The sequence below is a fragment of the Felis catus genome, chromosome C2 (assembly GCF_018350175.1).
Source record: "Felis catus isolate Fca126 chromosome C2, F.catus_Fca126_mat1.0, whole genome shotgun sequence".
Taxonomy (NCBI): Eukaryota; Metazoa; Chordata; class Mammalia; order Carnivora; family Felidae; genus Felis; species Felis catus.
Window position 1 is genome coordinate 67,475,094 of NC_058376.1, and position 13,377 is coordinate 67,488,470.

General features: G+C 37.0%; 1 protein-coding gene across 3 annotated transcripts in view; it reads left to right on the forward strand.

The window, feature by feature from the left end:
- Positions 1–1,362: 1,362 nt before the first annotated feature.
- The window catches only part of SLC15A2 (solute carrier family 15 member 2), a 67,655-nt gene continuing 55,640 nt past the window's right edge, over positions 1,363–13,377 (forward strand). For 2 of the 3 annotated variants that reach the window (XM_019839835.3, XM_019839834.3), the window contains exons 1-7: positions 1,363–1,540; positions 3,584–3,671; positions 4,266–4,407; positions 7,873–7,965; positions 9,291–9,390; positions 11,267–11,357; positions 11,626–11,703. In XM_019839835.3, coding sequence (XP_019695394.2) covers positions 1,403–1,540; positions 3,584–3,671; positions 4,266–4,407; positions 7,873–7,965; positions 9,291–9,390; positions 11,267–11,357; positions 11,626–11,703 — 730 coding nt within the window. In that variant the 5' untranslated portion in view covers positions 1,363–1,402. The remainder of the gene's footprint in view (positions 1,541–3,583; positions 3,672–4,265; positions 4,408–7,872; positions 7,966–9,290; positions 9,391–11,266; positions 11,358–11,625; positions 11,704–13,377) is intronic. The other variant, XM_003991691.6, reaches the window with a different exon arrangement.

Below are 13,377 nucleotides of genomic sequence, written 5' to 3' on the forward strand. Positions count from 1 at the left end.
CAACCTAGGTCAGGAAAAGCAATACTTTTTGAAAGAACAACTACAGCTTAATCATTAATGCCACAGTCCAAAATGAAGCTGAACTCTGGGTAAAGGTTGGTGGGAAAGAAGGGCGATGCGGAGTATAATAGAAGCTGAGAAGATATGGTCAAAGTCTGAGGTAGAGTTTAGAGAGGGAAGGGTAGAGTTTATTCTGGCTTTATTTGTCAACAAATTACTCATAGAGGTAATGTAAGAATTCCACAAGACATAGAGTTCTAGGTTCTCTCTTATATTCTCAAATAAAATAATTAATTCTCCTGTTTTCTGACCTCCTTGTTAGTTTTATCCTCATTTTTCTTATAGCTCTCTCAGTTTTCTTTTTTCTTTTCACTAACAACTGGAAGGGCATCATACATTTTTGTTCCCCATTGACTTACTGTATAAAATACATCTGTCATCATCACTAAGTATTGATGAAAATTGTGATTGCAATCATATCTAGAAAGTGACCAGTTCATCATTTTCGCTCAGATTGAATTTCCTTTATTCATAAAATGATGGATTCATCCTGAAGTGATGAAAACACAAGGACTGAATTTAGCGAAGAAGAGTGATTTCCAAATGTATATCACCAACCCTTTTCTCTGATTTTCATTAGCTCCACCTCTTTAACTGTTTATAGGATAGTTCTAGTTGAACTTTATTATGTTGAAAACCAAAATCAACATCTTTTCTATATTTCCAAATTCAATTTTGTGATTACTTTCTCTCTTTAGTGCATTTCAATTCCCCTATATTCCTACATTTCCATTTCCGTATACCCTCCATTCCTGAATAATGTCCATGGGCATTACTGATATGAATCTCCCATCTCTCATGGCAGTTAAAATTCCAGACCTGCCATTTACTGACCACACGACTTTGGACAAATTACTCAACCTCTTGGGACATTAGTTCCTATAAAATGGGGATTGTACTAAGAATTAAAATATAGATAGATAGATAGATAGATAGATAGATAGATAGATAGATAGATAGATATTATATATATAATACATATGTAATACATATATATTATTGTTGGCCATAATAGATGTTCAATAAATGGCAGCTATTGTGATCCTGAAATCAATCTATACTTGAGGCATGGTATTCTTAGCTATTTTGCACTCTTTTGCAATTCTCCAGCATTGTCTTACCCCATCTTGTGATGTGTTCTTCTTACTTCCTCAAGCTCTTTTATTTAATCATTATTTTGAACTAGCCTCTGAGACCCAACCCTTTCTTTTCCCATAGCTGTATGCTTTGCTTTTGGTCAGGCAGCTGCTGAAGCTGACACCCACAGGGTTAAACCTAGTCCACTCCCAGTGCCCGTTTTCACAGTAGGCTGGCAGCTGTCCCAACTTCCTACCGAAGCCAAATGCTTGAGGAGAGAGAGACTAAGGAGCCAGCTATGAATCCCTTCCAGAAAAATGAGTCCAAGGAAACTCTGTTTTCACCTGTCTCCACTGAAGAGGTACCACCTCAACCCCTCAGCCTCCCAAAGAAGCCACCTCCGGTGAGTCCCCAGATTTAATTCTGCTTCTGACAGGAACAGACTTGCTCTTTTGGTTCTTCTTGGCCTCTGGAGTGTCAGGCTGAGCTGTATTAGAGTATCAAAAACTATTCTCACTTGGAATTAGAATTAACCTGAAAAGCAAATCTAACCAGAAGTTTTCTTTACTTAGGAGAAGAAGCAGTAGGAAGAGGTAGTGAGATTTCTTCAGCTGGGATACAAGACTTTGCTGTATCTCATTGTATATTCTGAGTTTCTCTGGGGTGAAAAAAGAAGCAATTTGAATATCCAGGGAAACTTGGCAAGCATTCTTGCCTGGAGAACTGTGTGTAATTGTTCTTTCTTTACCAGTATAAAAACTCAGCCCTTCGTTCCCCCTGGATTCAGAGTCTTATGCTGGACACCAAGGAAAGTTTTAGAATAGATGCAGTGTCTGTTATTATGTGTGCCAGTTTACAGTGGGAAACAGGATGGAGAAACAAAGAAGTAATAATGTTTGCATTATATACTTGTGAAACACTTCCAAATTCGTTATCTCATTCAACCTTCATATCAAAATCCTGTAAGTGGAGAGGATATAGTAATAATAGCCAATATTTACTGAGTTCTCACTATGTGCCAAGAGGTGGTAGTATTCCTATTTCTTTGGAATAATGAAAGTAAACATAAAAACAGGTATAGTAGTGTGTCCAGAGTTAATATGTTAACACAGCCAGTGACGGTATTACATAGCTAGTAAAGTGTATTAACTAAACTCTAGGTTGTATAATTCTCAAACTGTGAGATGGGAAAGTAAGAAGCTTTTTAGCAAGTTAATATATTAATATATATTAATATTTAGGAGGGTTGTTTATATCCATCTATATAGGTAAAAAAATGAAAACATTAATTTATTACTTCATCTATTTATTTAGTTATATCTCTTCTGGTCCCAGAAAATTTAAGGCTGCTTACAAAGATGCGTGTTATTTCTTATGAAATAAGAGGCAATATAAATTTCATGATGAGATTTGACTGTCCAAAGTACAGATATCTCCCTCCCCACCTCATGTAAGTTGGGCAATCATAATGGGTACGGATTTGAAATTAAACATGACATTCCTTATATACTGACTGATACAGCATATAGTCCTTTTAATGTCCAATAGGATTAACAAGAAAATGTTATAGAATGACTTTCATAGGAAGAGTGGACATTTAATGTTATAAGATTTAAGAACTCTCTAAGTTCAAGGTGATCAATCAGCTTACTTTTAGGAATCTAGCTGGACTCTGAGCCTGGTGGAACCAGCCTGGTTCCACCAGGCTCAGAATGGTAAGCCATCATATTGCCAGGATCCTCCCGGTATCATGAACAGGGAAGGTGGGAACAAGAGAGGTTAGTTCAAACAGTAGAACTAAGGAGGTTATTGACCTCTAAAAGTAACTGCTTCGGGGGCACCTGGATGGCTCAGTTGGTTAAGCATTCAATTCTTGGTTTCAGCTCAGGTCATGATCTCAGTTTCATGAGTTCAAGCCCCATGTTGGGAGAAATACCACTGGCAGCACGGAGTCTGCTTAGGATTCTCTCTCTCTCCTCTCTGCTCCTCCCCGACTCGTGCTCTCTCTCTCAAAATAAATAAATAAACTTTAAGAAAAGTACCCATTTAAATGTAACTGCTTGGATGTCAAATTCTCTATAGGCTAATTCTTTGTTCTGCCCTTAGAAATAAGTATGATTATTCTCCTACTCAGAGCCCCAGGCTTTTCAGTTGCTTGCAGGTAGATGGGAGGTCCTGGTATGTAGGGTCAAGGAATGTCTGAGCAGTTCCATGTTAAATGAATGAGGAACAAAGCAATATTCAAAATAGCTTCTATTACTCCTAAGTCAGCAATGCAAGTACTTTTTAGTGTGATAATAGCTGTTTCATGAAGAGTAGGGGCCTTTGCTTCACGTTACCTATCATGGTGATTTCAAGTAAATGAATTTGTCTGTCATAGAGCAATCTAGTGATTAAATAGAGGGGAAAAAGCTCATGCTTGAACCACTGCCTTTTTATTTCATAGAAAATTTGTGGCTCCAACTATCCACTGAGCATTGCCTTCATTGTGGTGAATGAATTCTGTGAGCGCTTTTCCTATTATGGCATGAAAGGTAATTTTTGTGTCCCAAATTCTTTCTCTTCTCCACTCACCCTCACCCCATGTTGGGAAACACGTGGTCTTCTTTATGTACTTATTTCCCTTATCCACACTTTCTACCTTTATCCATATTGATCTTTTCCTCTGGCAAACATTGCCAATGAATACTGCATGGGATTTCACCTAGTGACAAGCCAAGAACAGAAAGGCCTTACAGATACCAGAAAACAGTCTGTAAGAATATAAGTGTGAAAACTTCCTTCTATTTTCATACATGTTTCTCAGGTCTATGAACAGACCTGTTTCTCAGGTCTATTGTTGAGAAGGAGAAGGCCGTGACATTGGAAGCATCTTTGGGATTGGCTTAAATGCTATGTATGTACATGGACTTAAGGGAGAAATACCACATTTGTACACTAAGCATAGCCTCATTCACTCCCACAATGTCCATGGTCCCTGCTTCTACTGCCTGACGGTCACTCCTCAGTCACTTCACTGATAGTAGTGTTGAAGGTCAAGATCACCTTCAAAGACCAGAGCTGAAATATACTTCTCCATAAATCATTTTAATGTATCTGTCTTGTTTTCTTTATCCCTTTTCACATAGCTGTGCTGACCCTGTATTTCCTGTATTTCCTGCACTGGAATGAAGACACCTCCACATCTATATACCATGCCTTCAGCAGCCTCTGTTATTTCACTCCCATCCTGGGAGCAGCCATTGCTGACTCATGGCTGGGAAAATTCAAGTAAGGAAGATGGGCGGTCACATCCCCACATTGCAGATTAATTGTGCAGAGATTTTACCACTTCTTGCTGCTTGCTTCCAAGCAAAAATATACTTGTGTCATCCATGACAAATATGTATCTCTTTAAGATTGACAACACAGAAAGGCTATCTCTCTTCATTATCAGTTTTCTTCCATTTTTTTTGCATCCTTTTCAATCAGGAATTGTTTTATTTTTATTTTCCTTAAATCTAATTTTAATCTCCCATTCTATAGTTTAAAACCAATTCTTGTTATAATCTCAGGGATGATAAAGATTGCTACCCACCAGAAAATTTATAATTTTAGAGACCTCAGTGTAGTTACTTCATATACTTTCCATCTCTTCTCCAGAGCGAATCATCCCAACTCCTTTAGTATATTCTTATGAGTCCCCCTTTTTAGCTGTTTTACTGTTTCTTTTCTCTAAACTCTTTCTGTGGTTTGTTTCTTAAGAATATAATATTTTCATGAATTACACTGATGGTCTATTCAGTTCTGCGCCTTTTAAGTCTCTGAAAATAGCACCAAGACATTTATGGGATGTTATAGTTTCCCCTACAACATTATCCTCATAGGCTAGAAATGAATGGATCTTGGCTATCCATTCCCAACTTATTTTCTATGGCTTTGTCATCTATGGATTTGTCTTAATTAGTATTTCTGGAAGAGCATTTTGTTGAAATTGGTTGATAGGATACAATGAGTGTCATATAGGAAGATAAAGCTCTCATGGTCAAATAAGTTTGGAAAATGCTAGGCTGAACAAAGTTAAAAAGATTTCTTTACTGCATGACTTCTTATAGCCTTTAACATGCTAATACACACTGTACAATTTCCAAGAAATTGTTATGTTATGTTATGTAGTGATTATGTTATGCTGTGTTATGGTATGTAGTAATTCCCAAACTTATTTCACCATGGAATATTTTTTCAGGATGTTTTGTGGACCTAGTATTCCAAGGAATCCTGTCTAGTAAACATTGGTTTATATCTCACTTGGCTTATATATATTCATTGTTCTAAAGTATTTACTTAGCATTTAATATATAACTACAACCAGAACACAGTAGTGAATACAGTTTCTTGACTTGAGAGAAAGATGGTGGATTATGTTTGCTACTTATGTAATATTGGTTACCAAGTCCATCCAGATAGGAGATTGGTACTATATGCAGAATAAAAAGTATAAGTCATGACCTTTATTCAGTTATAGAATAAAAGACTCCCATGAATGCCCTAGTACTTTTATTTATTTTAAAAATTACTTCCTTTAAAATTGAAGCATGGATATGGCTTTTCATGATTTCTATAAACATCTACTGAGAGGGCTAACCACATGCTAGAATGCTTTTTTTTTTTTTTATGTCAAGTTGCTTTTAAGAGAGCCAAACATTTTTAGTCATAGTCTCTAGTGTGGTTTTTATGCTCTGTGTCCCCATGCCTATTGGTTTGGACTTACAGCCACTCTCTTAATGAATGTGTTTACTACCATCTCCTTTCTCTTTCTCTGAATAGGTATATAGCATGTTTTTTCCCTCTCCTATATTTTTTGTCTCATCAGAGCTGCCCCTCTTCATGCTAGGTTTCTTTCTCTGCCATCACTGCGCATACTCCTTCTCAGTTCCTAAACTCTCATTAAAAATGGCTCTGGTCATGAAATAAAACTTAAAACCTCTCTCTCTTTCCTTTCCTTTTCCACATTAACTTGTCTATATTAAAACTGAAGGAACACTGGGCTGTAAGTTAGAAAGTAGAAGTTCTATACCTAACCCTAATACTAATTAATTAGAATGTCACTCTAGGAAGGTTCTTTGACGTCTCAGGATTTCACCTTCCTCATTTGCAAATGAAAGATTGGTCAAGTCTATCCAGAAAACTTTTGTTTCCTGTGGTTAGGATTTCAATGACCCCCTTTCAAATGCAGAATGTCCAACTCTATCTTGACTTCTTTCTCTCTCTGTTAAAGTTTCCTACCATTAGCTTCCTCTTATATTCTTCATATCCTAGACTAATTTCCTGAGCCTTTCACCTAAAATGTTGCTTATTTTCTTTCTAAACCACTTATACTTCCTTTATCCATTTAGTCCAACAATCTGATATTGCTCTGATCTCCCTACTCAGACTCTATTATTCCAGCTTACACTTCTTTTGTTTTTTTTCTCTCTGATGATCTAGCAGAGATCATCTCTTTTGGCTTCGTGGTAACTGGTCTTTTTTTCAGTCCTTTTTCATTCCCCTTCTATTTATTCTTTTTATTCCAACAAAGAAAACTCTTCTCTAGAAGATGCTACATGCCTTTTGGGAAAGCCTGTCCCCTTCCTTTGATATTAATTGCCATATGCAATTAATGCCCTGGATTAGTCACCCAACTTCTTATACCCTACTTGCCATTATAAACCCTCTAAGGTTCCTTCCCTGGAGAGCCAACTGAAAGAGAGTAGGCATTTAGAATAAAAAATCCACAACCTGAGATTGATGGCATATCCAGCCTCTGTCTGATACTTTCATTTCATTCTTTATATTCCACATTAGCATATAACACTTTAAAATCACAGGTGTAAACTATATAATCTCCAAGGTTCTTTCTAGTACTAACATTCTACTTATATTTAAAGAGAATGCTGGCATGGTAATGCACATAAGGAATATATCATAAAGGTAGTAATGTGCTATATTTTAGTGTGTAAATCTCTACATATGTTCTTCCTGGAATTCTTCGCTGTTCCACTTCCTATTTGCATTTCAGATTTCTTGGAAAAACAACACAAGAAGTCCCTACCAACTGCATGACCTTTATCACTGGGCAGTCTCTTCATAGTCCCTGACTCCTTTCTTACCCTTGATAACTTGAACATGAGGTAACTGTGGTAGGGATTACAATTAACCCAAGTGTTCGAGTAATCAGGCTGAACCTGAGAGCCTTTCTATCCATCCCATTGGTTGGGTTTAGAGAAAGTTCTTTATGCTACTCATTCTTTTTTCCTATTTACCTGCAGTTTTTTTCTTGATTCCTATTATTTCTAGTGCCAAAGACATTCCTTGATAACAACACCTCTGGTCAAAGTAACCTATTGTCCTGGTTCTCATAGTTTAAAACATCATTTGCTGCAAATCCAACCAGTGGATGCAAATCCAACCAGTGGATCCAACCAGTGTAGAGTGAGTGGGGAAAAGGACAGGTCATATATGAGAAAAAAGCTTGAAGGGAATGTCCATTACCTCTAACACTACTGGGTAAAGAGTTGCTCTCTCTTTTTTCTGGTCTGTTTACTTCATTTACCACTCCTATATCTATGTACATTTCTCAGGTAATTCTTTCCTCCTCCTCCCCTTCCTCCTTCCATTCCATTTATTCTGGCACTGAGAACAGTATGAATTCTGAGTCTGTATTACTCAACTCTCTCGATTCTGTTTGTAGACTGACTGATTTAACTCTCTCAACAGGACAATCATCTATCTCTCCTTGGTGTATGTGCTTGGCCATGTGGTCAAGTCCTTGGGTGCCTTACCAATACTGGGGGGACAAATGGTACACACGTGAGTAAAATCATGGAATAAACTGAACAACTTTTCTTTCATTAGACAGGTCAATGTCTCACACATTCATTACAGGTTATTTTCTATTTTCTTACCAGAGATGTCCCTTTATTTTCCAACCTATTGTTTTATTACCAAAGTGGTTGAGAAAAAAAAATTATTTTGTGATCAGTTGAACTCTTGCCTACTTTAGCTGTCCTCATTTGTTTTTATTAAACATTTGGAGACTTGTAGAATGCCTAGCTAGTTTCCTTTTCATTAAAACTCATCATATTCTTAAAGACAATTATTTTTTTAATTTTTTAAATGTTTTTGTTTATTTTTGAGACAGAGAGAGACAGAGCATGAGCAGGGGAGGGGCAGAGAGAGGGAGACACAGAATCTGAATATGGCTCCAGGCTCTGAGCTGTCAGCACAGAGCCTGTCGCGGGCTCATATTCACGAACTGTGAGATCATGACCTGAGCTGAAGTTGGACGCTTAACTGACTGAGCCACCCAGGCACCCCTCTTAGAGACAATTATTAAAACTTGATGCCCCTCATGTTTCCCCACCTATTCACCCACCCATACATCTGTACTTTGCTAGGACTAAAAATGTGCATAATATTTCTTTATAGTGTGCATTGCAGAAATCCTATCCAAAGCTTGGATTATTTTCATTTAAGTTCCATATATTCCAATTGCTCTATCCCTCTTTATTTAAACCATTGATGTTTATTAGGCCAGAGGCATTTGATACATACTGATGTCAGTTGATTCAGTCAGTAAAGAGGAGGGTTACAGTTGTTCAAGAAGTAGATCACATGTATTCATGTTTATAATCTGCCTACACATGTATTTATCTAATGAATTAAGAATTTTAAAATTTAATAAATATTAAATACCTCCTTCTCAGTGTCCCAACAAAAAGTGACACTTCTCCTATTAATCATAAAGAATTTTAACATTTTATTTTGTGTTTAGGAAGCGTATATGGGATAGGTGTTTATAAGGCCCTTCTGTTGGTATATTCCTTAAATTAAGACAAGATTGAAAACAGTGCTTTAACTGTGGAATTCCTTCAGTATCTGCTTCTATCTATTGCACACAAAGGGTAAATGGAACTCTCAGGGACAAAATGCCCCCCTGCAATGCATACTTTCTGGCAGAGGCTCAAAGGTCATAAATATTTTAAGTGTGTCTAGGTCTCTCCGAGGAATGAAGGCAGATGGAAAGTGCCTGCAGTAATGTGAAGAAATGTGAAAGGAATCTTTGCTCTTGTACATCCAATTTCTGCAGTTGTGCTTCATATCAATATGGTTATATCCTTACCTCTCCATTTCAGAGTCTTATCATTGGTTGGCCTGAGTCTAATAGCTTTGGGGACAGGAGGTATCAAGCCCTGCGTGGCAGCTTTTGGTGGAGACCAGTTTGAAGAAAAACATGTAAGAGACCTGTTATTTCAGTGTTTTCAAGAATGTAGAGCAGGCATTAAAAAGGTACCTAGCAGGTAGCTATTTGCCAAGACTGAAGTAATCCACAGGTCTATTAGGTGCTGGGTACTCCACAGGAGTTCTATTAGGTGCTGGGTACTGGTCATTAATAGAAACACTGAAACATGTTCAAAGGAAAGTAACCAGGGTAGTGAATGGACTAAGACACATCTTATGAAGAAAGGTTGAAAGAATTGGAGATATTCAACCTACATAAGGTAAGAATTAAAGAGAATATTATAACTGTCTATAAATATTGATAGTAATTAAACCAGAACTAGTGGGTGAAAGCTATAGGAAGTTTTTTGCTTGATGGAAGGAAAAATTCCAAAAGAGTTTGAAGCAGTGAGTTTACTCTCACTTGAAGTATTTGAGAAGAACCTTGGTAGGTACTTCGAGAATGGGAGATAATAAGCAGTGTAGAGATGATTTAAGCACATCTGGCTGAAATCCTATGAAAGGGGGAAATGATCGTTCAGAATAAAATAGAATGAGATTCTATAGATGAACTTGTCTGAATGATCATGTCCTCTTTTCCTACTTTCCACTATTAATGGGGGGGGGGGGGGGGGGGGAGGGCGGGGAACAGGTATGAATAAGCTGCAAATGGGTCTAAACGAGGAAGCTTGATAATTAGGCAGGGAAAGTAGTCTATTTTTAAATAGGCAACATTTTTGGCTTTCTCTCTTTTGTTCTCACTTTTCTTTTTTGTCTGTCTTCATGTATTATTCCCTCATCTATAGCAATTTCTCATGTTTCTGGTTTTTGTCTCTCTGTTCTTTCTCTGTGTCCTGCTTCTTGTGTATCTCCTCCCCTTCGGACCACTTGAGTTATTATTTTATATTCCCTATCTGTCCGGGGTACCATAGATCATAATTGCTTGCTGACTTTGGAGAAATACCGACCTTTGGCAACCTTTGGGATTCTAGGCACAATGAACTGTACAAATAGGTGAGTGGAATAGATTTAAAAGGGGGCCAGAAGAGGAAGCAAACACTGTAAACAGAAAATAGGGAAGGACAGATTGTGCTACCATGTCAGGAAAAGATCTGTGGTACCAGAATGAAGCATAATGAATAAAAACAACAACAACAACAAAAACAAACAAACAAACAAACAAACAAAAACCCTATATTTTAAAGTTGTTTCATTCAGTAACTGCTCTACAAAGATATTTCAATAATAAGACAAACCTACTTCCAAGTTTCCACCAACCACTTCTAAGCCCACTTAGAAGCCCACTTCTAAGCCCACTTCCTTTTATACTCTCTGGCAGAATTCCCATAAGTACTAGGTGAACTACCCTGCTTGATCAACAATTTAACCCACTGTCCTATGTTCTAGTACTATTCCTATACCACACATTCCATAGAATCTATTTAACTCAATCATTCACTTAATTAATTCAGTCTATAAAAATGTGTTGAGTCTGTAATATGTGTCAGGGACTATGCTAGGTAGTAGGGAACACAAAAATGAGCAAGCTATGATTTCTGTGCTAAAGGAACTCTCAGCCTACTGAATGAAACAGACATTTAATGGAAAGAAATTAATATTAGGACATATATAGGACACAAATGGCACAGTATTATAGGATGATCATTTTTTCCCAGGAGGGGTATAAGAGTGTTAAAGATGCTTGTACTAGGTTTGAAAGATGGGTAAATGTTTGTATGGGTTACGTGTTAAAATATCTAATATGTTTTTCAGATATCATGGAGGCAATATCTGAATCTGTTTCTGTGCATGTACCTCCAGCTTAGTCTGAATGTAGGGTAGATGAGCTAGGAGGCACATCACACTTATTTTTTGTTTTTTTGTTTTTCAGGCAGAGGAACGGACTAGGTATTTCTCAGTCTTCTACCTCTCCATCAATGCAGGGAGCTTGATTTCTACATTTATCACACCCATGCTTAGAGGTTAGGATCTTTTCTAAGGGGCCCTGTGTAAGGTTTTCTCTGACCAGTCAAAAATCTTTTCAAGACTTCCTGCTCTTCATCCTCTACTTTTACAAGGGCTTAAAAATCTGAGAATTTCTTTTAATCTTGATTTGTCTGGCCCAAAAGAAAGATTATGGATGAGGTGATGGGAAGAAAGAGGATGGCTATGTCTATGACCTCACAAACTTGAGCTTGCAGAATAGAACACCAAAGATTCAAGATTCAAGGTTACTTTCTTCTGGCCTAGGAGATGTGCAGTGTTTTGGGGAAGACTGCTATGCATTGGCTTTTGGAGTTCCAGGATTACTAATGGTGATAGCTCTTGGTAAGTACACTGGGACAGAGGAAATTAATAATCACTGATGCCTGCTACATGAAAAGCATCATCTAAGCACTATTTTATTCAGTCCTCACACTAACCCTATTAGGTAAGTGTATTGTAGGGATTTTCTCTAGACATTGGAGATAAATTAATAGAATGAAGTCAGAAACCAAGGAAGAAAGAAAGAAAGGAAGGAAGGAAGAAAGAGAAAGAAAGAAAGAAAGAAAGAAAGAAAGAAAGAAAGAAAGAAAGAAAGAAAGAAAGAAAGAAAGAAAGAAAAAAAAGAAAGAATGAAAAGAAAAAGAAATAAAGAAAAAAGAAGAAAGAAAGAAAGAAAGAAAGAAAGAAAGAAAGAAAGAAAGAAAGAGAAAGAAAGAGAAAGAAAGAAAGAAAGAAAGAAAGAAAGAAAGAAGACACAAAGGAAAGAAGGGAGAAACATGCCCAAGGTTATATAACTAAAAAGTTTTCTGGGGAGATTTTAAAAAGACTAATCCCTGTGCCTTATATTGGAGCAATTAAGTCAATATCTCTGCAGGATGGAGGCTAGGTATCTATAGTTTTTTTAATATCTAGGTGATTCTAAAGAGTAGTGAAGGCTGAGATCCACCGTTCTATACTACAATATGTAAGGAAGTGAGGAAGATAATTAATCCTTTCTCTCAATCTAGCTTATTTCATCTGATAGTTATTTATCTGGTTATTGGAAGATATTTTTAATTCTTTTAAAGTAGCTTCTAGGTTTTGCTATTTCTGTCCTGCTCTTCAATGCTCCCAAGGAGTTTTCTCTTGATCAAAGGGAATGAGGGGAGTTGGATGAGTAGGTGGAAACTGATGCAAGTTAGATCAAGTGGCATTCTCCTTACCACTGACAACCCAATAATGGAAGAGGAAAGAGGATGTGTGTGTCGCTTAGTTTATGCAGTCTAAGGGGAAACTTGGACGTGATTGTTCCTAATCACTGACCTGGAAACCTGTTCTCACTCTGAGCCTTTGGGTGACACCCCCCTGGAAGATATCCAGCGCAACACATAAAGAACTCAATAGAGGAAGAAAGAACCCAAAGAGTCAATGTTCAGTCCTGATTATTTTCTACCAGGGGGTGGTTAATAGTAATACTCAGATTCTAATTCCAATTTCAAGGAAACTTCTGTGTTATTCCAGGAGAGCTGTGATAATACATTCCCTGCTTCCTTCTCCCTTTGAAACCAAACATTTTCCCAAATATCATCCTGGTTTTCCACTTAGTACTATGTCTTCTTCTCTGGATCATGGCACAATAATAATATTAACACATCAGAATAATTATAAAGATAAAAAGAGATACTATAAGTTAAATGTTTTATAAACTATGAAATGTTAAACAAGTGTTAGTTGTCGTTATTAGCTGCTTCAGTTTTCTGGGTACGAATAAATAATTCTCTGGCTTTTCACTATAAATTTATTCATCTATTCTTTTCATTCACTGATTCAACAAACATTTATTTAATGAACCTTTTATGTGTCAAATCCTGTGTAGCAATTGGGGTTACATTGATGAATTAAAGAGCCACAGAGTTTATGCTTTCAAAAAACTTATATAGTCCAGCAGGAAAAGGGAAACATACATAGTAAACAGGAATTTATAATACAGTATGATCAGTGTCACAGTGGGGGAAGTACAGAGAAATTTGTAGGAAC